The sequence below is a fragment of the Peromyscus californicus genome, unplaced genomic scaffold (genome assembly GCF_007827085.1).
Source record: "Peromyscus californicus insignis strain IS unplaced genomic scaffold, ASM782708v3 Scaffold_9__1_contigs__length_137607984, whole genome shotgun sequence".
Lineage (NCBI taxonomy): Eukaryota > Metazoa > Chordata > Mammalia > Rodentia > Cricetidae > Peromyscus > Peromyscus californicus.
Genome location: NW_026294617.1, coordinates 68,566,846 through 68,589,177, shown reverse-complemented (window position 1 = coordinate 68,589,177; position 22,332 = coordinate 68,566,846). Strand labels below are relative to the sequence as shown.

Here is a 22,332-nt window from a genome sequence, read left to right as displayed (position 1 = left end):
CAGCCCTTAGAGACTAGTCTTTAATGAAGTTACTATAAATAGTATTGTCTTTACTTTTTATTTCACTTTATTTTTTTATTTTTTTTTTTTTTGAGACTGGATCTCACTCTGCAGCCCTGACTAGCCTAAAACTCTTTCTGTAGACCAGTGTGGCCTCAAACTCACAAAGATCACTTGTCTCTACCTCCCAAACATTAGGATTAAAGGTATGTACCACCACTTGTACTCAGCACTTTTATTTTTAAATAATAAATTTAAAAATAAATCTATGTGAATGTATGCCTGTGTGTGCAGGTGTCTGTGAAGGCCAGAAGGGGATACTGGATTGCCTGGAAGTGGAACTTAGGTTTTGACCAGCCTGACATGAGTGATGGGAACTGAACTTGGGTCCTCTTCTGCCTGAGCATTACCTTGTACTTGGTTGTTAGCACACTGAAAGTGGAAAATAAGAACTCTTTTCCTCCAAGAAACTGCTCCAAAATCTCCATGTATATAATCATTATCATTTGTGCCTAATGACAGTGAAAACTCATGTTGAGACAAGGTCCTATGTAGCTCAGGGTGGCCTCAGGAGTAGAGTTTGACTTTGAACTTCTGATCCTCTTGTCTCTACATCCTGAGGGCTGAGATTATAGGGCTGGGATTATATGTCTTGACGGGGATCAAACCCAAGGTTTTGGGCATCCTAGGCAAGCACTATACTGACTGAGCTGTATTTTAGCCCTGGCTTATTTCTAATCTATTTGGTTGGTGTGGGTTCTTTGAGACAGCACCTAAGAATCCCAGGTGTGCTTCCCATGCAAACTGCTGAGCCCACGGTCTCTTCATCTACCATTTTAGCTTTTCCTTTCCTCACTGCATCATTTAGTTAGGGCCATCAGTACAAAGAGAATTAAAGTTGTTGACAAAAATCTTCAATTTTTCTCAGTTTTTGTATTTATTGATTCTGTGTGTGTGTGTGTGTGTGTGTGTGTGTGTGTGTGTGTGTGTGTGTGTGTGTGCACATGAAGATCTCAGAGGACAATTTCCCAGTTTGGGTCCTAGGAATTGGATGCAGGTCTTCAGGCTAGGCAGCAAGTGCCTTTTTCCCGATCAGCCATCTCACCATGATGAAGGCCGGGATTTTAAGACTAGTCCCCACCACCTCCCTCTTGAGAAATGGTCTCTTGTACACAGTCGAATCTTGAATTATACACAGAAGGATCAGAAGCTCAAGGTCAGACTGGCAAGATGGCTCAGTGGGTACAGGTAATTGCTACCAAGCCTGGTGACTTGAGTTCAGTGTCCCTAGGACCCACATGGCAGAGAGAACCGATGTCTACAAGTCGTTTCCCTGGCACCCACATGTGCTCCGTGTCATCAGTGTGCACACATACACACGAGTAACAAACAAATACACACATAAATGTCATAAAAAAGCTCATTGTCATCATCAGCTAAATGGAAAGCTCAAGACCAGCCTGGGCTACAGGGAATGCTATCTCAAAACAAACAAAACAAAATAAACAAAAAGTATATCTAAGTGACAATATGGGCCTCAAGTTTATTTTGGTACATGATTTTAACTCTAGACTCAATTTCTTAGGGTATTTATTCAGAGTTCCTAGTTATTACATCATTTTTGGGAAAATGTGTTTTTCCCTTTTCCTCTAACTTTTCCTAAATAAATTTATTTAGAGCTGGGTGTGGTGGCACATGCCTTTAATTCCAGCACTTGGGAAAGAAGAGGCAGGTGTATCTCTATGAGTTCAAGGCCAGACTGGTCTACATATTGAGTTCCAGGACATCCAGGAGATCCTGTCTCAAAAACCCAATAAATAAATAAATCTAAAAAAAAATCTCAGTTATGCCAGGCAGTGGTGGTGCATGCTTTTAATTCCAGCACTCAGGAGACAGAGGCAGGTGGATTTCTGCAAGTTCTAGGACAGTCTGGTCTACATCGAGGGACCATATGTCAAATGAACAAAGATGTCCACCGTCATACTCAGTTTATTTTATAATGATTTTTCAAACATTTATTTTGTATTTGGCATGTGTACATGTGTATGTGTTAGAGCACACGTGTGGAGGTAGGGACAATGACTGGGAGTTGGTCAGGCTATCAGGCTTGGTAGAAGTCATCTTTACTAGCTGAGCACCCTCACTGTCCTCTTGCTTTTTTTGTTTGTTTTGTTTTTGTGTGTTTGTCTTACTATACAGCTCTGACTGGCCTGGAACTCACATGTGACCCACCAGCCTCTGCCTCTGGAGTGCTGGGATTAAAGACATGCATACCTATGTCATCCTCCTCCCCACTTATTTCTTTTATTGTATGCTTACATGTATGTTTGTGCACTGTGTGCATACCTGGTACTTTGGAGGCTAGGAGGAGCCAGATGCTGTGGAACTGGAGTTATAGGTAGTTACAAGCATATATTGGTTCTGAGAATTGAACACAGGTCCTCTGCAAGAGCAGCAAGTGCTCTTAATTGAACCACCTCTTTAGCCATTCTTTATTATTTATTTTATTATTATTTTTTTTCGAGACAGGGTTTCTGTGTGCAGCCATTTCTTTCTTTCTTTTTAAAACAAAACAAAACAGAGTTTCACTATGTAGCCCGGGCTGGCCTCAATCTCAATGTTCTCCTGCTTTACCTTCCAAGTGTTGGGATTATAGGTGTGTGCATGTGTGTGGGGTATATGAATGTATTGTGTGGGTTTGTGTATACTCTTTGTTAAGGCCAGAAATCCCATAAAACAGATTATAATCAAAACTAGCTCAACATTTGTTTTAGAAGATGGGGAGATTGACTGTGGGAAGATGCTGTGGGATAATGAGCTTGTACAGTGTAAAGATTTGTCACTCAAATTGGTTTAATAAAATGCTGATTGGCCAGTAGCCAGGCAGGAAGTACAGGCAGGGCGAGCAGATTAGAATGCTGGGAAGAGAAAGGGCGGAGAAAAAGTCACCAGCCAGATGCAGATGAAGCATGATGAGAATGCCGTACGGAGAAATGATACTAAGCCACGTGGCTAAACATAGATAAGAATTATAGGTTAATTTAAGTGTAAGAGATAGTTGATAATAAGCCTGAGCTAATGGCCAAGCAGTTATAATTAATATAACCTTCTGTGTGGTAATTTGGGAAGTGGCTGCTGGGTATTCGGGAGTTGTTGGCCAAACAGAAACTTTCACCTATAGGAGAAGGGCAAGTTGGATGCTGTGACTCATACTTGCAATCCTAACACTCACACTCGGCACACAGAGGCAGGAGAACTGCTTTAAGTCTGAGACTAGCCTGGTCTGTCTATATATGAATTCCAGGCGAGCCAGGACTACACAGTGAGATCCTGTCTAGGAATTTCCTGTTTTTGTTTATTTGAGATAAGGTCCTGCTATGTAGCCCTAGCTACATAGCAGGACCTAGCACTATGCAGATCAGGCAGGCTGTGAGGTTGTCTGCCTCTGCTTGGGGAAGGCCTGTACCACCACAACTGGCCTTATTGTCTCTTTGCAGAGCTAGGGATGAAATTTAGCTTCTGTGCTTGCTAGGCAAGTGCTCTACCTTAGAGCTCCATCTCCAGTCTCTTAACTTCCTGAAATGTTGCTATGTTTTGTTTTCATTAGGGGCGCAGATTCTGTGGATGAATATATTGGTAAAAATTAATACACACAAACCTGTATTTTTGTGTATGTGAATTACACCTTAATTTAATAAAATTCATGAAAAAATGAAGCTGTTCATATTATCCTTATATTATTTCTTCTAATTGTGTGTGTCCATGTGCACATGCCATTTGTGTGGAGGTCAGAGGACAACTTGTGGGAGTTGGTTCTCTTCTTTCACTCTGCGGGTTCTGGGAATCAAATTCAGGTTGTTAGAGGAGCTGAAATTACAGGCAATTGTGAGCTACTGAGATGGATGCTGAGAACCAAGTTCAGATGCTCTGCAAGAGCAGTATACACTCAAAACCACTGAGTACCCTGCTTGGCTTTCTGAGGAATGGGATTGCAGACATGTCCCACATTTCTTTTTATGATTTTAAAATGAATGTGTATGTAAGTGTCTGTGTGTGTGTGTGTGTGTGTGTGTGTGTGTGTGTGTGTGTGTATGTGTGTGTGTGTGTGCATGTGTGCACGTGAGGGCAGGTGCTGGCAGAGGCCAGAGCTGTTGCCTCTTCCCAGAGCTGGAATTACAAGTGATAGAAATCAGTTCTCTGGAAGAGTGGTATGTACCCTTAACCATTAACCATCTCTCCAGTCCTTCAATGCTTCTTTGATAAAATTCTTTCTCTTTGCAGTTAGATTTGACCATTTCTCTTAAGAAAGAATCTCACATTTCCCGTTTTTTTGTCTCTTGTGATAAATGTACTGGAGTAAGTGAGTTCAAAATATAACTTGGCTGAATAAAATGACATACATATAATGCGGTTGTTTAGCATCCAATAAGCATTCAGTAAGTACTAGGGTCAGTAGTACCATGACTGCTCTATTTTTCTGGTAAGAGTAGTTAGGATAAACTAAAGAAACAGCAAAAGCTTACTCTGCCTGAAGGACTTGGTATAATGGAATTTCCCACAATGCTTTGTATAAACTGCATGACAATAGATCAATCTCTGGCGCCCTCAGTACCTTCCATTCTGCACGGTTCTTTGATTCACCCTTTCATGCTTTCTTACCATTTCTGCATTTCACAATTTGGGTCACAGCTGTGGTTGATGAATCTGGCCTCATTTCCCATGCGATAACTATCAATCACCATTCCACTATCCAGATTTAAACAGTAGTGGTCACTGTGATTATGGTACTGTTCAATCATCCTGTTCCTGAGGAAGAGAGAAATAACCAAAAGCCAATTACTGATTAAATTGGAAGGCAGCTATACCACTTACTACACTATCAATGACGAATCCCGAGTGAACATAAAAGTGTTCATTACATCTGTAATCACATCTGTAAATCACTAGCTTCCCTTGCAGAGTCATCACTGTGTTGGGATCTCATTATTTACCTGAATTCTTGTTCGCTGACAACTTCCCCTAGGTATTCTATGATGAACTGGCCAGCTTTTAGGGGTTCTTTGGTTCTAATTCCCCAACCTTTTTCCTCAGCTCGAAATCGTTCCAGACATTGCACCCACTCATGCCTCTGTATCCTCTGGTTACAGCACTGCTCACCACAGGGGCAAGTGTTAGGGGAACACTCAGCAAAGATCATTCTAGAAAGTAATAATTATAGTCAGTTTACACAACACATTTTTACTCCATACATTTTATATCTTCAAATTATTTTTAAATTTTATTCATGAAACAATTTTAACAAGAGTAGCTAAATATCCAAAATGAAATAATTCAAAACTTAACTTTTATAATTTTTTTTTTTTTTTTTTTTTGGTTTTTCGAGACAGGGTTTCTCTGTGTAGCTTTGCGCCTTTCCTGGGACTCACTTGGTAGCCCAGGCTGGCCTCGAACTCACAGAGATCCGCCTGGCTCTGCCTCCCGAGTGCTGGGATTAAAGGCGTGCGCCACCACCGCCCGGCTTATAATTTTAGAGTTAGATCACAGACAATTCTTTACTGCTATATAAAACTCCCAACCCTCTAGTTTCTCTGATGAGATCGGATGCCTTTAGGGTGATATAGCTGCAGACACTCTAGTCTTTCTGTTGCTGTTCTCTTCTTTTTGTGGTTTTTCAAGAAAGGGTTTCTTCTTTGTATGCTTGTCTGTTCTGAAAGTCTGTAGACTAAGCTGGTCTCAAACTCAAAGAACCACCTGCTTCTGTCTCCCAAGTGCTGAGATCAAAGTCATGTGTTACCATGCCTGGCTAGGAACATAGATTTGAATAAACAAAACAAAACAACAACAAGCCTGAGAAAGACCTGCGGAGAGTAGGAAAGACAGGAGGAAAGAAACAGAAAGAAGAGTAGGAAAGGGAAGAACGCCAGTCTTAAGGAACACTCATTTATTAGTTGACTGTGTATACTGGGGATGAGTACAAGGCACAGCACATGTGTACATGTGCTTATGGGAGTTGGTCTCTCGTTCCACCATGTGGGTCCTGAGGACTGAACTCAGGTCTTCAGTTTGGGAGCAGGTATGTTTGTCTGCTGAGCAATCATGCTGGCCCTCTGGTATTGATTTCCTTGCTACTTATTATTGAACACTCCATGATCTTTCACTGAAATCTTACTCTGTAGCAGTTCATGGCCATTTACAGACTTTTCCTTTATCTTTAGGTGTTCTGTTCTGATCAAAGTCTTACTGTGCAGTCCAGATAGTACTGAAACCTTCTACATAGCAGAATCTGGCCTGGAATGTTTCATCTTTTCTCCTCTTTAAAAAGAAAAAAAATAGGCTGGGCAGTGGTGGCGCACACCTTTAATCCCAGCACTCGGGAGGCAGAGCCAGGCTCATCTCTGTGAGTTCAAGGCCAGCCTGGTCTAGAGAGCGAGATCCAGGACAGGCACCAAAACTACACGGAGAAACCCTGTCTCGAAAAAAACCAAAAAGGAAAAGAAAACATAAGAAAAAGTCTCACATGTTAGATAGCTCCATTTAATGGAGACTTTATAATGGGTTATTTGAAAAATCTAAGTAGGTATCTATTAAGTAATACCTTTGAATTTTTCTTACATATTTATGCATTTATCACATTCTTGACATTTGTCATATTGATTTCTTTGCAGTGAACAGCCTCCCACAACATTCATTTGACAACACTGTATCTTAGGGTTATTTTCTGGTTGTGGTTTAAGTAGGAGGTTTGTTAGGACTGAATACAGGCCAGCACAGTGTGAAAAATAAAAGTAATACTTATGCCAACAAAATGATATAAAAAAAAACCAACGTATTTGATATGGCGAAGGTTCAAATGTCAGTTTTCTGGTTACACTTAAGGCAACTTGGTCCCATCTTATTTTTTTGGTGTTGCTAGGATCTTGGCAGTGAGGCTCACTCCTGAGTTAGCTCCCTCTTTTCTATTAGGGGTAAGAAAACTGCAAAAAGCCAACAAAATATAAAAGATAAATAGTAGACAAAACAAATTAATAGAACCAAATTCTCAAAATTGAGGAATAGGAAGTAAGAGAGATAAACCAAAACTGATTAGGAGAAACTACAATTCTGGGGCTGGAAAGATGGCTCAGCGGTTATGAGCACTGGCTGCTCTTGCAGAAAACAGGGCCTCCAGTTCCAGGGCATTACACATCCTCTTTTGGCCTATAGGAACACCAGGCATGCATTTGGTGTGCATATATACATACATGCAGATAAAAAAGCCACACATAAATGAAGCTTAATTTAAAAAATGTAAAACAATGGCCGGGCGGTGGTGGCGCACGCCTTTAATCCCAGCACTTGGGAGGCAGAGGCAGGCGGATCTTTGTGAGTTCAAGGCCAGCCTGGTCTAGATGAGCGAGATCCAGGAAAGGCGCAAAGCTGCACAGAGAAACCCTGTCTCTAAAAACCTAAAAAAAAAAAAAAAAAAAAAAAAAAAAAAAAAAAAAAGTAAAACAATTATGTCAAAATATTTCACATAACTTTAAAATTTGTGTCGTCCGCCCCCCCCCCCCCCCCATGACCTAGCTTCTTCAGCTGAGCAGTTGTTTCAAAAAACCAAAAAGACAGGGTTTCTCTGTGTAGCACTGGCTGTCCTGGATCTCACTCTGTAGATCAGGCTGACCTTGAACTCAAAATCCATCTGTCTCTTCATCCCGAGTGCTGGGATTAAAGGCGTGTGCCACCATCTCCCCTGAAAATGTACTTACTTTTAAAATTTAATATGTATCCTTGGTTGGCTTGTACCTTGCTATATACAGACCATGTAACAGCTCTATATAGATTATATATAAACCAATGCAGTCTCTGCCTATACCTCACAAGTACAAGGGTTACTTACAGGTGTTCAGCACCATGCACAGTTTATTTGTGACATTAAAAAAAAATTATGGGAACATGAGTGATCTGGTTGGGGAGGACCCCAGCTTAGACTCCTAGCAATAGTAGATAAGTAGCCTAAACTGGCCGTCTCCTATGACCAGATTGGTGCCTGGCCCAATTGTCATCATAGACATGTCAACCAGCAACTGATGGAGGCAGATGCAGAGAACCAGCCAAACATTAGACCAAGTTCGGGAATCCTGAGGAGGAGGAGGAAGGAGTGTAGGAACCAGAGAGGTCTCACACAATCAACTAACCTGGGCTCACAGGCCTCACAGAGACTGAACTGACAACCAGGAAGCCTGCGAGAGACTTACCTAGGCACTCTGCACATGATACGGTTGTGTAGCTTGGTCCTCCTGGGGACTCCTAATAGCAGGAACAAGGGCTGTCCCTGACTCTTTTATAGGCTTTTGGGACCCTACTTCTCATACTGCATTGCCTTGCCCAGCCTTAATACACGGGGAGGTGCTTAGTCCTTACTGCAACTTGATATACCAAGTTTTATTGATGTACCCTTTCCTGGATAGAGAAGGAAGAGGAGATTGGGGGTTAGGAAGGGGGAGAATGGTGGAGAGGGACTGGGAAGAGAGAATAGGGGGAAGGCTGGGGCCAGGATACAAAATAAATACATGAATTAAAAAATGACAATTTTGGGGGCTGGAGAGATGGCTCAGCGGTTAAGAACTCTGGCTGTTCTTCCAGAGGTCCTGAGTTCATTTCCCAGCAACCACATGATGGCTCACAACCATCTGTAATGAGATCTGGTGCCCTCTTCTGGCCTGCAGGGACACATGCAGGCAGAACACTGTATATGTAATAAATAAATAAATCTTTAAAAAAAAAAAAAAAATGACAATTTTGCCGGGCGGTGGTGGCGCACGCCTGTAATCCCAGCACTTAGAAGGCAGAGGCAGGTGGATTTCTGTGAGTTTGAGGCCAGCCTGGTCTACAGAGCTAGTCCAGGACAGGCTCCAAAGCTACAGAGAAACCCTGTCTCAAAAAACCAACAAAGACAATTTTTAAACATTTTAAAAGATGTTTTATTTTATTTTGTGTGTATTTTGCCTGCAGGTATATATGTGAACAGTGCGCATTTCTGGTGCCTATGGAAGTCAGAAGAGGGCATAGACACCACCGGAATTGGAGTTACAGGTCTTAATCTCTGAGCCATCTCTACAGTCCCAGTAGTGACTTTTTCTTTTGTTTTGTTTTTGAGACAGGGTCTCTCTGTGTAGCCTTGGCTATTCTGGAATTTACTCTGTAGACCAGACTTGCTTCTGCCTCCCCAGTGCTGGGATTAAAACTGTACACCACTACTGTCCAGCTTTACTTAGGGTTGGTGAGATGGCTCATCTGTTTTTTTGTTTTGTTTTGTTATTTTTGAGACAGGGTTTCTCTGTGACATTTTTAATAGTAAAACATTGAAAATAAATTAGATGTCCAAAAGAGATGAGGCCAAGTCTGTAGTCTATCAATTTGATGATGATAGACAGTCCTGAAAGTGATAGCTTGTAGACTACATTGGTATATAAAAGTGTAAATTTAAAATATTTGTAAGCAGCTGGGCATGGTTATTAACATAAGGGCAAGAGACTTTCACAAACAAAACAAAACAAAACAAAAAAAACAGGTTAGAAAGCCAAGGCAAAAAGATTGTTTTTAGTTTGAGGCCAGTCTGGGCTACATAGTGAGTACTTGAATAGATTGAGCTACAAGATAAGGTCCTGTCTCAAAAAATAAAATAAAAACAAAATACTGGAAGTGAAAAAACTCAGTACTATACACACACACACACACACACACACACACACACACGCACGCACGCACGCACGCACCTAGAAAGATGGCTTAGTGGCTAACAGCACTTGCTTGCTGCCCTTGCCATGAATGGGGTTCAATTCCCAGTCCCCACAGGAAGGCTGACAACCACCTATAACTCAACTTCAAGGAATGCAATGTCTTCTGATCTTTGTCAGTACCCTGTATGCATGTGGTGCACATAAACTCACACAGGCATACACACATAGACAGAAAAATTAAGTAAATCAATCTTTTCTAAAAGTCCACTCTTTACCTTCAGTATCATTAATATATAAAACTGTATTTATATACACAATATAGTACATGCATGTATAGTAATCTAAGCCAGGAAAGATTCCCACCTGGCATGTTAAACAGGCACCTGACCTAGGGACTTCAGAAGCAGTTATCTTTGGCTAGGATAACTGAGGTAAAGGCTATTGGTACTTCTGGTTTTTCGAGACACTATCTAGCTATATAGCCTCAGCTGGCCCAGAACTTACCTTGTAGAGCAAGGTGGCTTATAATTTGTGTGGTTCCTGCTGTCTTAGCTTCTATGGTACTGAGATTAACAGATTTGTACTACCATATTCAGAACATTAAGTTCTTTATTTTCTGTAAATTTATCTAAATTACTAAAACCAACAAATTCTATCTTTACTCATTTTCCTCTATTAGGCATTTCCATTTTATGCTAAATAGAGGCTGGTGGTATATACTTTATAATTTCAGCACTTGGGAAGCTAGGTAGCAGAGACAGAGTTCTAACACAACTGAAAACAGTTCCCACTAAAAATAAGAATCTCCAAATGAGTTAATCCCACACTTTCTACCTCTGATGATGTTTTTCTGATGATCATCTCACTAGCATTAGTGGTCATTGATCATGTATACGATCATACACGCTAATAGTTTATTAACATAGTTTTCCTTGAAAATTATACATTTTGTTTGGACTGTCCCTCATCATGGCCTACCATATGTTGAAAGCTAAGAAGGCACTTAAGACTTTGCTTATTAATAGATTACATCATCATCTCATATTATCCTGAGAACTTCCCCCAGAGAAGGTGACATTTTTATCAGAGAAATTAACCACGCCTTGTCTCATAAATAGTCAAAGAATTTAAATTTTGTACACAAGACTCTTTCTGATAATATGTTTAGTCCATTAGTATCAGTGCACAATGTTTAGAGGGGAAAGTAAAGGAGCTGTTACACACACCCGCCCCTTAGAACTTAGGCTTTAGAGAAACAGTTACAGTACCTGTTAAGGCAGTCATCCCCACAGCCCTTCCTGGTGTCACCATCCGGCTTCTTACAATTACAGGTGGTAGCCTCATAACCAGAAAGAGGTTTGACATCAACGTAGACATCTTGAGAAGACAGCAAATAAAAGTTTTGAACATACAGAATTATTTTTCAAGTCTCAAGATAGGAGGAACATTGATGTTTTGAAGGCAGAAAAAAAAAATTAAACAAAAAAACCAGCTTCTAAGTTACTCACTTGAACGGATTTTTTTATACAGGGGGACATCTGGCTTTTTGTATAGCTAGAAGAAAAAAAAAATTGATATAGCATTTTGCTTCAAATGACAGTGCGGCATCAATCGTTAACTATACAGGAAGGTATCCGTGCGTTGTGTTCATGTAGAAATATTTGTGGGAATTAGTATGATGCTCATCTCTACACTCATAACGCTTGGGAAGGGGAGGCAGGAGGATCACTGAGCACAAGCTACATAGTAAATACTTTTCAGCCTTTCTGAATCAAATACATTAAAGAAAACTCAGAGCGATTTTTTTTCCTCCACAGGAAAAAAAGGGTAATAGAGAATTAGAATTAATAAGCATTAAATAGTTTATAAAAAGTTACCATAAATTTTTTTTTTTAGACAGTATCTATGCAGCCAAGGATGGCCTGAAATTTTCTATGTGAAAACTTTTGGTTCTTCTTATATCCCTTCCTGAGTGCTAGGATGATAGGCTTGTGTAAATAACATCTGAGTCACAACAATGTACTTTGATTTTTTTTTTTTAGCGTGCTTCTAGATAACTATTGAAAAGACTCAATCTGAAGACCAAAGCTATTCACGTGAATAATTTAAGATTATATTTCCTCCTATCAAAAAAAAAAAAAAAAAAAGGAAAGGAGTTAGGAGTAAAGGTCAGTGGTACAATGCATGTTCAAGCCTCACCATCAACTCCACCAATAAAACCACAAAACCCTATAAACCCTAAACATGCATATGGTTTGTTTTTAGAGTAGCTGTATGAAAACAGAAAGATTTGCTGGCCTCTCACCTGTCACACTCACTGGTTGGGAATCTCAGGAAATCAACATTCATATTGTCATTAGGGTGGTTAACCAATACGCGGTGTGCTATTGGTGCTATCTGCAGCACAACGGAGATGAAAGGAGGGGGACCAGAGGCGGGAGCCAGCTTCAGCTACATAGCAACTTCAAGGCCAGCCTGGGTAATGTCAAAGACTGAGGACAGAGCTCTTATGTTTGAACTAAAGTGTGCAGCAAAAGAAACAGCAATTGGAACTAAACTCCGGATTTAGTAAGGTGTCAGGTTTTATTTTATCATATTTTTTTTCAGTCCATGTTGAAAGCCCCATCCTCCTTATGGAGGAGACAAAAAACTTGGTGTCAAAAACAAAATAAAACAAAAGCAACCTCTCCAATCAAACCTAATAAAAGCAGACACAAATACCCAACATATTCATACTCTTAAGAATTCAACAGAGGCCAGGCAGTGGTGGTGCACACTTTTAATCCCAGCACTCCAGAGGCAGGCAGATCTCTGAGTTGGAGGCCAGCCTGGTCTACAGAGCGAGTTCCAGGACAGTCATGGCTGTTTATAAACCCTGTCTTCAAACAAAGAATTCAACAGAGACCATCAGAGAAGAGGAGGCAGAGGAGACTGAACTGCTTTTGGTTTTCCAAAGTTAACTTTTGTTAGAGACAGTGTTTTCCTAGGCAGCTCTAGTGGCCTGGAACTCACAGAGATCCACCTGCCTCTGCCTCCTGACTGCTGGGATTAAAGGTGTGTGTCACCACACCTGCCAAAGGTGACTTTTGACAGCATTTTAGCTAAACTAGAAAACATGTTGTTTACTTATGTGTATGACTACTTCTGGCTCCCAGGGTTGTTCTCGATAGGGCCTGGAACCTTGAACTCAACTAAAACCTGAGGTTGGTTGGTTTGTATGTTTGTTGTTTTTTAAGTGTTGGCAGTGCATCTTCATCTTTCTGAGACCTGCATAAAATAGAATTCTTACAGCACAAACTCTATGCTACCAAATCAAAAGCTCAGAATAAGAACAGAAAGTTGCCCAGGGAAGCAGCAACTTATTGTAATCACAAAGGATGAGTGAAGGCAGGTAAGGCACATTAAATATGTATGCAAAATCATTTTTCTTAGTCTCTAGGTTTTACAAGGACAAGTCTCAGTATATCCTAAGATATGACAAGGAACCAGAGCAAACAACCTTGCACTCCCTATTCCCCAGCAACACCACTTAAAAAGAAAACCTGGTAAAAGAGGCCTTTGTACCTGATTGTGTTTCCACTGCCAGAGGATGTCGTAGGGAAGCTGGAAGTCAATTCTCTTTTGTCTTAGGTACTTTCCTGCGGGGGGGAAAAAAAAAGTCAATTTCAATAACTATTCTGATAAGCACTCCATACAGAGACAGCAAATAATTATATGCAATATATCTATGAATACACACACACAATTTTAATTTTTTGGGGGTGTCTTTTCAAGACAGGGATTCTCTGTATAGCTCTGGCTGTCCAGGAACTCGCTCTGTAGACCAGGCTGGCCTTGAACTCAGAGATTTGTTTGCCTCTGCCTGCTGAGATGAAGCCATATATACACAGCCAGGAAGAATGGACAGCTGAGTTGGAAAACCATCAGCAATTTCCAGAATTTGAAATCCTGAATCATGACATGACACTGGTGGAATTCAGGTGTTTCTGGTACATGGACTACTCTCACTCAATGTGAGGTTGAACTGTTGACCTTGTGTACATCCTGCTTCACAAATGAGTCTGTCGGATATGCTGGGCCTATAGGCTGAAGATGATGCCCCAGCACTTCGGAGAAACCTCAGGTGACTGTCCAGACAGCTGTCTGTTTCTGTCAACTCACAAATTTTTTGGAGGTTGCTTATGTGCACTTCCTGTTTTTATTTTTGTTAGCTAATATTATTTCCTTCTTGGGTCTCTGAGGGAGTTGAAGATTAGTTAGTTATAGTTGAAGGTTAGTTAGTTATAGTTGAAGATTAATTAGGATACATTTTGGACTTACCAAAATAGGATAGATAATGAAATTATTTTCTCTGAATTTGTCAAATACAAATGGACTAGACATTGTTTAGGTATTTATTACTTGTATATATTGTATATAGTTATTGTCCTTTTGTATATAGTTTTTCTTATATTAGTTATAAGCTTTTTCTTTTTTTTCCTTTTTATTAAAATAGAAAAGGGGAAATATGGTGATATTTTATTTGTATTAAAATGTTATTTGTATGTTAATAAATAAAGTTGCCCGGGGGTCAGAGCTATTAGCAAGCCATAGGAAAGCAGGGCAGTGGTAGCGTACGCTTGTAATTCCAGCACTTAGTAGGCAGAGCTGGGTAAGTCTCTTTGTGTTCAGGGATACAGCCATTATTGGATACACATGCCTTTAATCTTAATACCAATCATGGAAAACCTGGAGGCCTATACAGACAGGCTGTGAGGAGGCGGTCATGTGGTTGGGTTTACAACCAATGAGAAGGCAGGACAGGAACTCTATATAAAGACTTTAACACAGGGGTAGCTCTGGTTCGGAGAGGTAGGACCACTGCAGGAGGAAGGGTAAGGTTTTGGCTCTTGGCTCTGACCTCTTGGCTTTCTTCTTTGCATTGGTTCTGTGTTTATTGTTTGATGGGAAGGTTGGATACATCTACATCTGCCTCCCTAGTGCTGGGATTAAAGGGGTGCGCCACCACTGCCTGCTTGCGCAAAATATATTTTAAATTTATAGTCATCTCTAGAAACAAATAAAGCAAAATTACAACTGAAATCTCTAAATCACTATGAAATTTAATAAACACTATGAAGGTTTTGATTATTAGTTACAATCATAAAGTACCGGGCACTTGTTCTGCTTCATTATTACACAAGCTTAATGCTACGAAAAAGGGGAAACTGGGCTGCAGGGAAGGCTCGGTGGCCAAGGGCTCTTGTTGCTCTTGGAGAGGACAGGGTTCACAACCACTTGTCACTCAACTTTCAGGAGGAAGCTGATGCCCCCTTCTGACTTCTGCAGACACCAGGTATACTTGTGATGCACAATATATCCACGCAGGTAAAATAATCACACACATAACATCAACAACAGAATCTAAAACTATTAAAGTGGAAGGGGTGGAAATCCAGACTGGCTCATGGATAAAGTTACTTGCTATCAAGCCTGACTACTTGAATCTGATCCCTGGACTCACATGCTAGAAAGAGAGAATGGACTCCCTACAAATTGTTCTTTATCTTCTATGCAGCACTGTGGAACACGTATAGAAGGATAAGTGAAAAGGAACATCCTTGAGTTTACATAACTGAAGAATACATGTCAACCAGCATGATGGGTCCCAGAATCCATGGTGGAAGGAGAACCAGCTCCTCAAATATTGCCTCTGACTTTTTTATATTTTTTTTTGGGGGGGGGGGGCGTTTAGAGACAAGGTCTCTCTTCATAGCCTTGGCTGTTCTGGAATTCAGAGATCCACGGGCCTCAGGTCCTTAGGACTAAAGGTTTGAGCCGCCTTGGCTACTCTGACTGTTACATATACACTGGGGCCTGTGTGTGCCAGACTCAGAACACAGTTCACATATATAGACACAAACAGTTAAGGTGGGAGAAGAAGAAAAAGAGAACATGTAGGGGACTGGGGAGATGGCTCAATGGTTAAGACTGCGCTCCCTAGAGGGCCTGAGTTTGGTTCCAGCACCCATGTCCGGTGGCTCACAACTGCCTGTAACTCCAGCTTCACAAGATCTGACAGCCTTTTCTAGCTGCTGAACATGCAATATACTCACACACAGACACAAATACATAATTAAAAAGAAAAAGTCTTGCTGGGCGGCGGTGGCACACGCCTTTAATCCCAGCACTCGGGAGGCAGAGGTGGGCCGATCTCTGTGAGGTCGAGGCCAACCTGGTCTACAGAGTGAGTTCCAGGACAGTCAGGAGTGTTGCACAGAGAAACTCTGTCACCAAAACCCAAAAAAACCAAAAGTCTTTAAAAAATAAGTACACCCATTTTGATCCCAGCTCTTAGAAGGCAGAGGCAGGAAGATCTCTTTGAGTTTGAGGCCAGCCTGATCTATACAATGAGTTTCAGGACAGCCAGGGCTACACAAAGAGGCAAAAAAAAAAAAAAAAAAAAAAAAGTACATGTGAATTTAAGATCCATTAACCTTCTTTCTACATATTGAACCACTACTTTCTTTTTATATATATATTTACATAATTTCTTTATGGATTCTTTGGGAATTTCACATCATGCACTCCAATCCCACTCATTTCCCAGTCTGCCGTCCATCCTTGTAGTCTCCCCACCAAATAAATAAGTAAATAAATAAAAAACAAAAGCCCCACTTGGCTCCTCCATCTTTTCCACCTCTCCCTACATATTCCTTTGTGGTAGTGGCCAGTAAAGGTGCAGTGTTTACCCTTTTTCTCAAACAGCTTTACTTGTAAATGTCCACTGGAATGAGTTGTTGGTCTGGCTCAAGGCCTCTGGCTTCTGGCACACCATCAATCCTGGACCCTCATGGAAACTTCTCTAGGATATCCTCCTGTTGCCCAGAGTCATGGAGATCCTGTGGCTATGGTTCTGCAGCACTGGTCACTTCATGCACTGCGGTAGATGTTGGGGTGGGCCAGCTCAGAGCCCTGGATATGAGCCTGGGTGGTAGCTGAGTTGGTCAGTCTTAGACTCCATTGGTACCATCTCCCTCAGGCGGGGGTCAAGGCCAGCTCTCCTATGGCCCCTGGTGATAACATGGCCCCTAGACATCAGCACAGAACTGAGCTGTGGTAGGACCATAGACCCAGACATGTTCCTCAGCTGCAGTTTGGGCAGCACGTGATGGCACCATGGCTTCAGCTGGCAGTGTAGGCCACTCAGATTAGTATGGCCTGGACATCACATGGCCCCAGGCGCTAGCGCAGGCCACCCATACCAGCCTGTTCCTCACAGCTCTCACATCTTCAGCTCTGCTTCTCTCCACAGCACACGAACTGCTCTGCTTCTCCTCTCCCATTTCTCCACCTAATACCTGTTCATTGTAGTGGCGACCACCCACTTGATTTTCTTCTTTCTTTTTTGGTGGCTGTCCTGGAGCTTATCAGGCTGGCCTTGAATTCAGAGATCTACCTGGCTCTGACTCCCAATGGCTGGGATTAAAGGAATGCGCTGCCACCACCCCCAAGCCAGAACTACCACATTCAAAGTCCCTCTTTACCTTAACAAGGCTTTTCCAACTTCCTTACTCTGGAATGATCTTTTGTCCTTTCACCCTCCTTCACCAAGACCTAATTTTTTTGTTTGATGACATATTCATTTTTTCTGTTTTGTATGAGGCTATTTGTGCTTTCATTTGTCCCTAGGCCAGCAGCTCTGACTCAGAAGAGTGCTCTGCTGACTCTAGAGGACGTGACAGGTCAAAACCACTTCAATGACATTATAGAGTTGTTATACACCCTGTTCATTATGCCGATACTGACACTAATTATGTAAAAGCAATTCGAGGTAAAACTGATTACAATATAGCCCATAATGATCTCTAGCTCCTCCTGCCTTAGCCTTTTCTTCTTCTTGTTCTTCTTTTTTTTAAGATTTATTTTGTGTGCAGTGGTTGTTTGCCTGTATGAGGACGCCTGATCCCCTGGAATTGGAGTTACAGACAGTTGTGAGCTGCCATATGGATGCTGGGAATTGAACCCGGGTCCTCTGGAAGAGCAGCCAGTGCTCTGCCTTCCCAGCCCCCTGCCTTTACTTCTTAAGTGCTGGTAAAGTGTATCGAGCCAAGCCCAGCTACCGAGTTTTTTTCATTGCTTTGCTTCTTTCTTTCATTCAAGATAAATGATAAAGTCTCTTTTTTAGCTCAAGCTGGAACGCAGCTACTATGTAGTTGAAGATGACTTTGAGCTGCTGATCTCCCTGCATGCACCATACAACTGGACTTTAGTATCTCAATGCTAATACTTAACATTTTTTTTAATTAAAAAAGATTTACTTTATTTGCTTGTGTGTGTATTGTTGTTTTTGAGACAGGTTCTCTTAATGTAGCCTGGCTATTCTGGAACTTGATACGTAGACAAAGCTATCCTCAAACTCCAAACTCTCAGAGATCTGCCTGTCTCTGCCTCTCGAGTACTGGTATTGAAGGCATGTGCTACTATGCCTGATTATATGTTTGTTGTCGTGAGTCTGAGTATACGCCATGTGTGCAGATGCCTGAAGAGTCCAAAGAGGTGTCAGATCTCCTGGAGCTGGAATGACAGGTGGTTGTGGACACCTGACACAGGTGCAGGGAACTGAACTCACATCCCCAGGAAGCGTTCTTAAACTCTGAGGCATCTCTCTAGCCACCAATTACTTACATTTAAAAGTTGACTTTTATTAAGCTCTCCCTCTCCCCCCTTCGACCTCCTTACTTAGTGTGTGTGTTTGTGAATACCCCCACAGTGCATGTGTGGAGGTCAGAACTGACTACTTCACAGTCAGCTCTCCCCTTTAACCGTGCATGTAGGTCCTGGAGACTGCAAGGAAGTCATCCATCAGGTGTGGGAGCAGGTGCTTTTAGTATTTGAGCTTACTGCCCGCCCCCGCCCCCGCCCCCAAACACACACACACACACACACACACACACACACACACACACACACACACACACACACACACGGTTTCCCTGTATAGCCCTGGCTGTCCTGAAACTTGCTCCTAGACCAGGCCAGCTTCAAACTTGATTCGCCTGTCTCTGCCTCCTGAGTGCCACCACTGCCTGGCTCCTGCTGACTTTTAATACTGAGAGTAACCTGGTCCTAAGAAGAGGGAACAAATCTTTTTTTTTGACACAGCGTCTCACTATGTAGTCTTAGAACTCACCATGTAGACCAGGCTGGCCTTGACCTCACAGAAATTTGCCACCTCTACTTTCTAAGTGATAAGATTAAAGCCATGAACCACCATGCCTGGCTTTACTTTTTTGAGGCAGAGAGAACAAATTTTTTTATGAGAACAGTTGATTTTATTATTTGCCAGTAATACATGCTTTCGCTAGAAAATGTAAAAAGAGATAGAAAGCTTCTGAAGTTCTTTAAAAGATAGAAAGCTTGTGAAGTTCTTTAAAAAATGCTTAACCTGAGCTAGGCATTGGTGGCGCACGCTTTTAATCCCAGCACTCGGGAGGCAGAGCCAGGCGGATCTCTGTGAGTTCGAGGCCAGCCTGGTCTACAGAGTGAGTTCCAGGAAAGGCGCCAGAGATATACAGAGAAACCCTGTCTCGAAAAACCAAAAGGTAAAGTTTCTAGCCAGGGAATGGTGACACACACCTTTAATCCCAGCACTCTGGAGGCAGAGGCAGGTGGATTTTGGAATTCAATGCCAGTCTGATCTACATAGTGAGGTCCAGGACAGCTGGGTAAACACAAAGAAACCCTGTCTCAAAGTCAATTTCTAGTCAGGCATGATGACACCTGACTTTAATCCCATAATTTGGGAAGATGAGTGAGTCTCTATGAGATGAGCGCTCTACCACTGAGCTAAATCCCGAACCCCCCCCAGCTTTTTCTGAACGCCTCGTTCCACTCTGGAATTTTATGAGCCTGGTCTCCACTGTCCACATTTCTCTTGTCTTTAAAGCTCCTGCATGAATAAATAAGTTCAGCTTCCAGCACGCCAGAGCTTTATTTTTTTTTTTTAGCCCCAAATATCAAGCTCTTCTACAGTCTAGCCCAAAAACAGTTCTGGTTTTTTATTTGTTTGTTTTGTTTTTTGTTTTTTTGGAGACAGGGTTTCTCTGTATAACAGCTCTGGCTGTCTTACAACTCACTCTATAGACCAGACTGGCCTCGAACTCACAGAGATCTGCCTGCCTCTCTCTGCCTTCCAAGTGCCACCATCGTCTGGCTGAGAAAACAGTTCTAATGTCTAAGAACCACATGGTCAGGTTCGTCACAGCAACTGCCCCACTTGTAAGTACTAGGTTTTTTTTTTTTTTTTTCACTGTGTTTCAAAAGTGACTGGTTGGCTATTTCTGGCTCCTTAAATTATTCATAGGTTTCCCCCTGCTTTCCTTATCCCTCTAGAGCAGCAGTTCTCAACCTGTGGGTCTCAACTCCTTTGGAGGTTTTATATTAGGTATCCAGTATATCAAATGTTTATGCTACAATTCATAACAATAGCAAAATTGTGGGTATGAAGTAGCAATGAAATAATTTTATGGTTGGGCATCAACACAACACGAGGAACTGTATTAAAGGGTCATAGCAGGAGGAAGGTTGAGAACCACTGTTCTAGAGTCTACTACAACAATAGTAACTAACTATTCAGCCCACTTCGTTGTCTACAGTGCTTTTTATTGCAAGCTATCTGTAGTCCTTTCAAATGAACCATATCCTCATTTACTTTAATGAAGATTTGACCTACAGACTCTTCATTAGGCAACCACATATCCATTTATTTCTCGTGTATGGGTGCGTATGTGGGCTTATGTGTGCCACTCATATAAGGTATCAGTGGAAGACAAAGAGCATCAGATCTCCTGGAACTAGAGTTATAGAAGTTTATGTAACACCTGATATTGGTGCTTGGAACCAAACCCGTGTCCTCTGACAGAACAACATGCTCTTAACTGCTGTGCCATCCATATCCCCCAAAGGTAGCCTGTGACCATTGTTTTTTCTTTGTTTGTTTTGAGATAGGGTCTCATTATGTAAGCATAGCTGGCCTGGAACTCAATAGGTATCTGCCTGCCTCTGCCACCCAAGAACTGAGATTAAAGGTATGTGCCACACTCATTGCTAATTGAATAGACTTTCACATACCTCTGGCTCCTGGACGTCTGGCTCCTAGTGCGTTTGCTTTCTGTGTATTCTGCTCTGCCTGCATTTCAATTGAGCCATCACTACTTTGCTTTTCATCTCTATCTGAGAGGAATTATATTTCATTCTGACTATTGGAGATTTTGCCATCTGAGAAAAAGTTGAATACATGTTGCATAGTTCAAGACCAAGAATGCAATCCTTAAGCTTGAATGATATAAACATCATCCACTTTCATCTCCTAATACTTAACAGCTCAATTCATCTTCAGGTTGTGGTAGAAGGTCTTCCGTGCAGGAAATGTTATACTCTTAACAGTCACAGCTGTTGTCATTGCCTACATTAGACGGAGAGCAAGGTGAGAACTTCTAGGGAAGCCTTGCGTCAGCTCTGGAGACTCGATCCTACGAAAATGTGAGGTGGGAACTAGCAGCAGAGTTCTGGTTTTGAGGTCAGTTTGAGTAGATGTAAGGAAAAGCACTTTTTTTTTTGTTTTTTTTTGTTTTTTTTGTTTTTTTGAGACAAAGTTTCTCTGTAGCTTTGGAGGCTGGCAGAAACTGACTTTTTTTTTGTTTTTTTGTTTTTTGGTTTCTCGAGACAGGGTTTCTCTGTGTAGCTTTGCGCCTGTCCTGGAACTCACTTGGTAGCCCAGGCTGGCCTCGAACTCACAGAGATCCGCCTGGCTCTGCCTCCCGAGTGCTGGGATTAAAGGCATGCGCCACCACCGCCTGGCCGAAACTGACTTTTTTTTTTTTTTTTTTTGGTTTTTCGAGACAGGGTTTCTCTGTGTAGCTTTGCGCCTTTCCTGGAACTCACTTGGTAGTCCAGGCTGGCCTCGAACTCACAGAGATCCGCCTGGCTCTGCCTCCCAAGTGCTGGGATTAAAGGCGTGCGCCACCACCGCCCGGCTCCGAAACTGACTTTTAATGTGCTACAATTTTAAAAACTTTGCAGACTTCTAAAGTTGGACTGAATGTACTCTACATTATAATATGGTCACGAGCCTATGGGCAAAAGCAGTAATTTAGAAGTGATGTGTGTATAGCTGTCAAGGTGGCAAGTGGTAGAGTTAGGACATCAGTTTTCGTTTTCAACTTGACAGGATGAAGACTCATCTGAGAGACGGGCCCTTAGGCATGCCGGTTGGGGACTATCTTCATTACACTAATTTAATGTGGAAAGACCAATCTTAATTGTGGGTGGGACTGGCACTGATGGACTGCATCCATGATAGACAGTGAGCAAAATAAGGCCTCGCTCCCTCATACTGCTTTTCCTAGGGTATTTATCACAGCAGTAGAAAAAGCAACAACTAAGACAATCCTTTCCTTGAAGCTACACATAGAAATTAATTTCTAAAAAGGGAGATAAAGACTGGTAGTGGTATTCAGCCTATAATCCCAGAATTCAGGAGGGTCAGGAGTTAAAGGTCAAATCTATCAAGCTGAAGCTTGTCTAGATTATATAAGACTTTATCTTAAAAAAAAAGTCCCAAACAAATAAG

General features: G+C 41.7%; 1 protein-coding gene across 5 annotated transcripts in view; it reads right to left on the bottom strand.

Annotated features, from left to right (window-relative positions):
* The window catches only part of Ash1l (ASH1 like histone lysine methyltransferase), a 161,635-nt gene that overhangs the window by 45,925 nt on the left and 93,378 nt on the right, over window positions 1–22,332 (bottom strand). For all 5 annotated transcript variants that reach the window (XM_052731543.1, XM_052731545.1, XM_052731542.1 and 2 more), the window contains 5 exons: window positions 13,284–13,357; window positions 11,228–11,273; window positions 10,988–11,096; window positions 4,992–5,198; window positions 4,660–4,806 (listed from right to left, as the gene is read on the bottom strand). In XM_052731543.1, coding sequence (XP_052587503.1) covers window positions 4,660–4,806; window positions 4,992–5,198; window positions 10,988–11,096; window positions 11,228–11,273; window positions 13,284–13,357 — 583 coding nt within the window. The remainder of the gene's footprint in view (window positions 1–4,659; window positions 4,807–4,991; window positions 5,199–10,987; window positions 11,097–11,227; window positions 11,274–13,283; window positions 13,358–22,332) is intronic.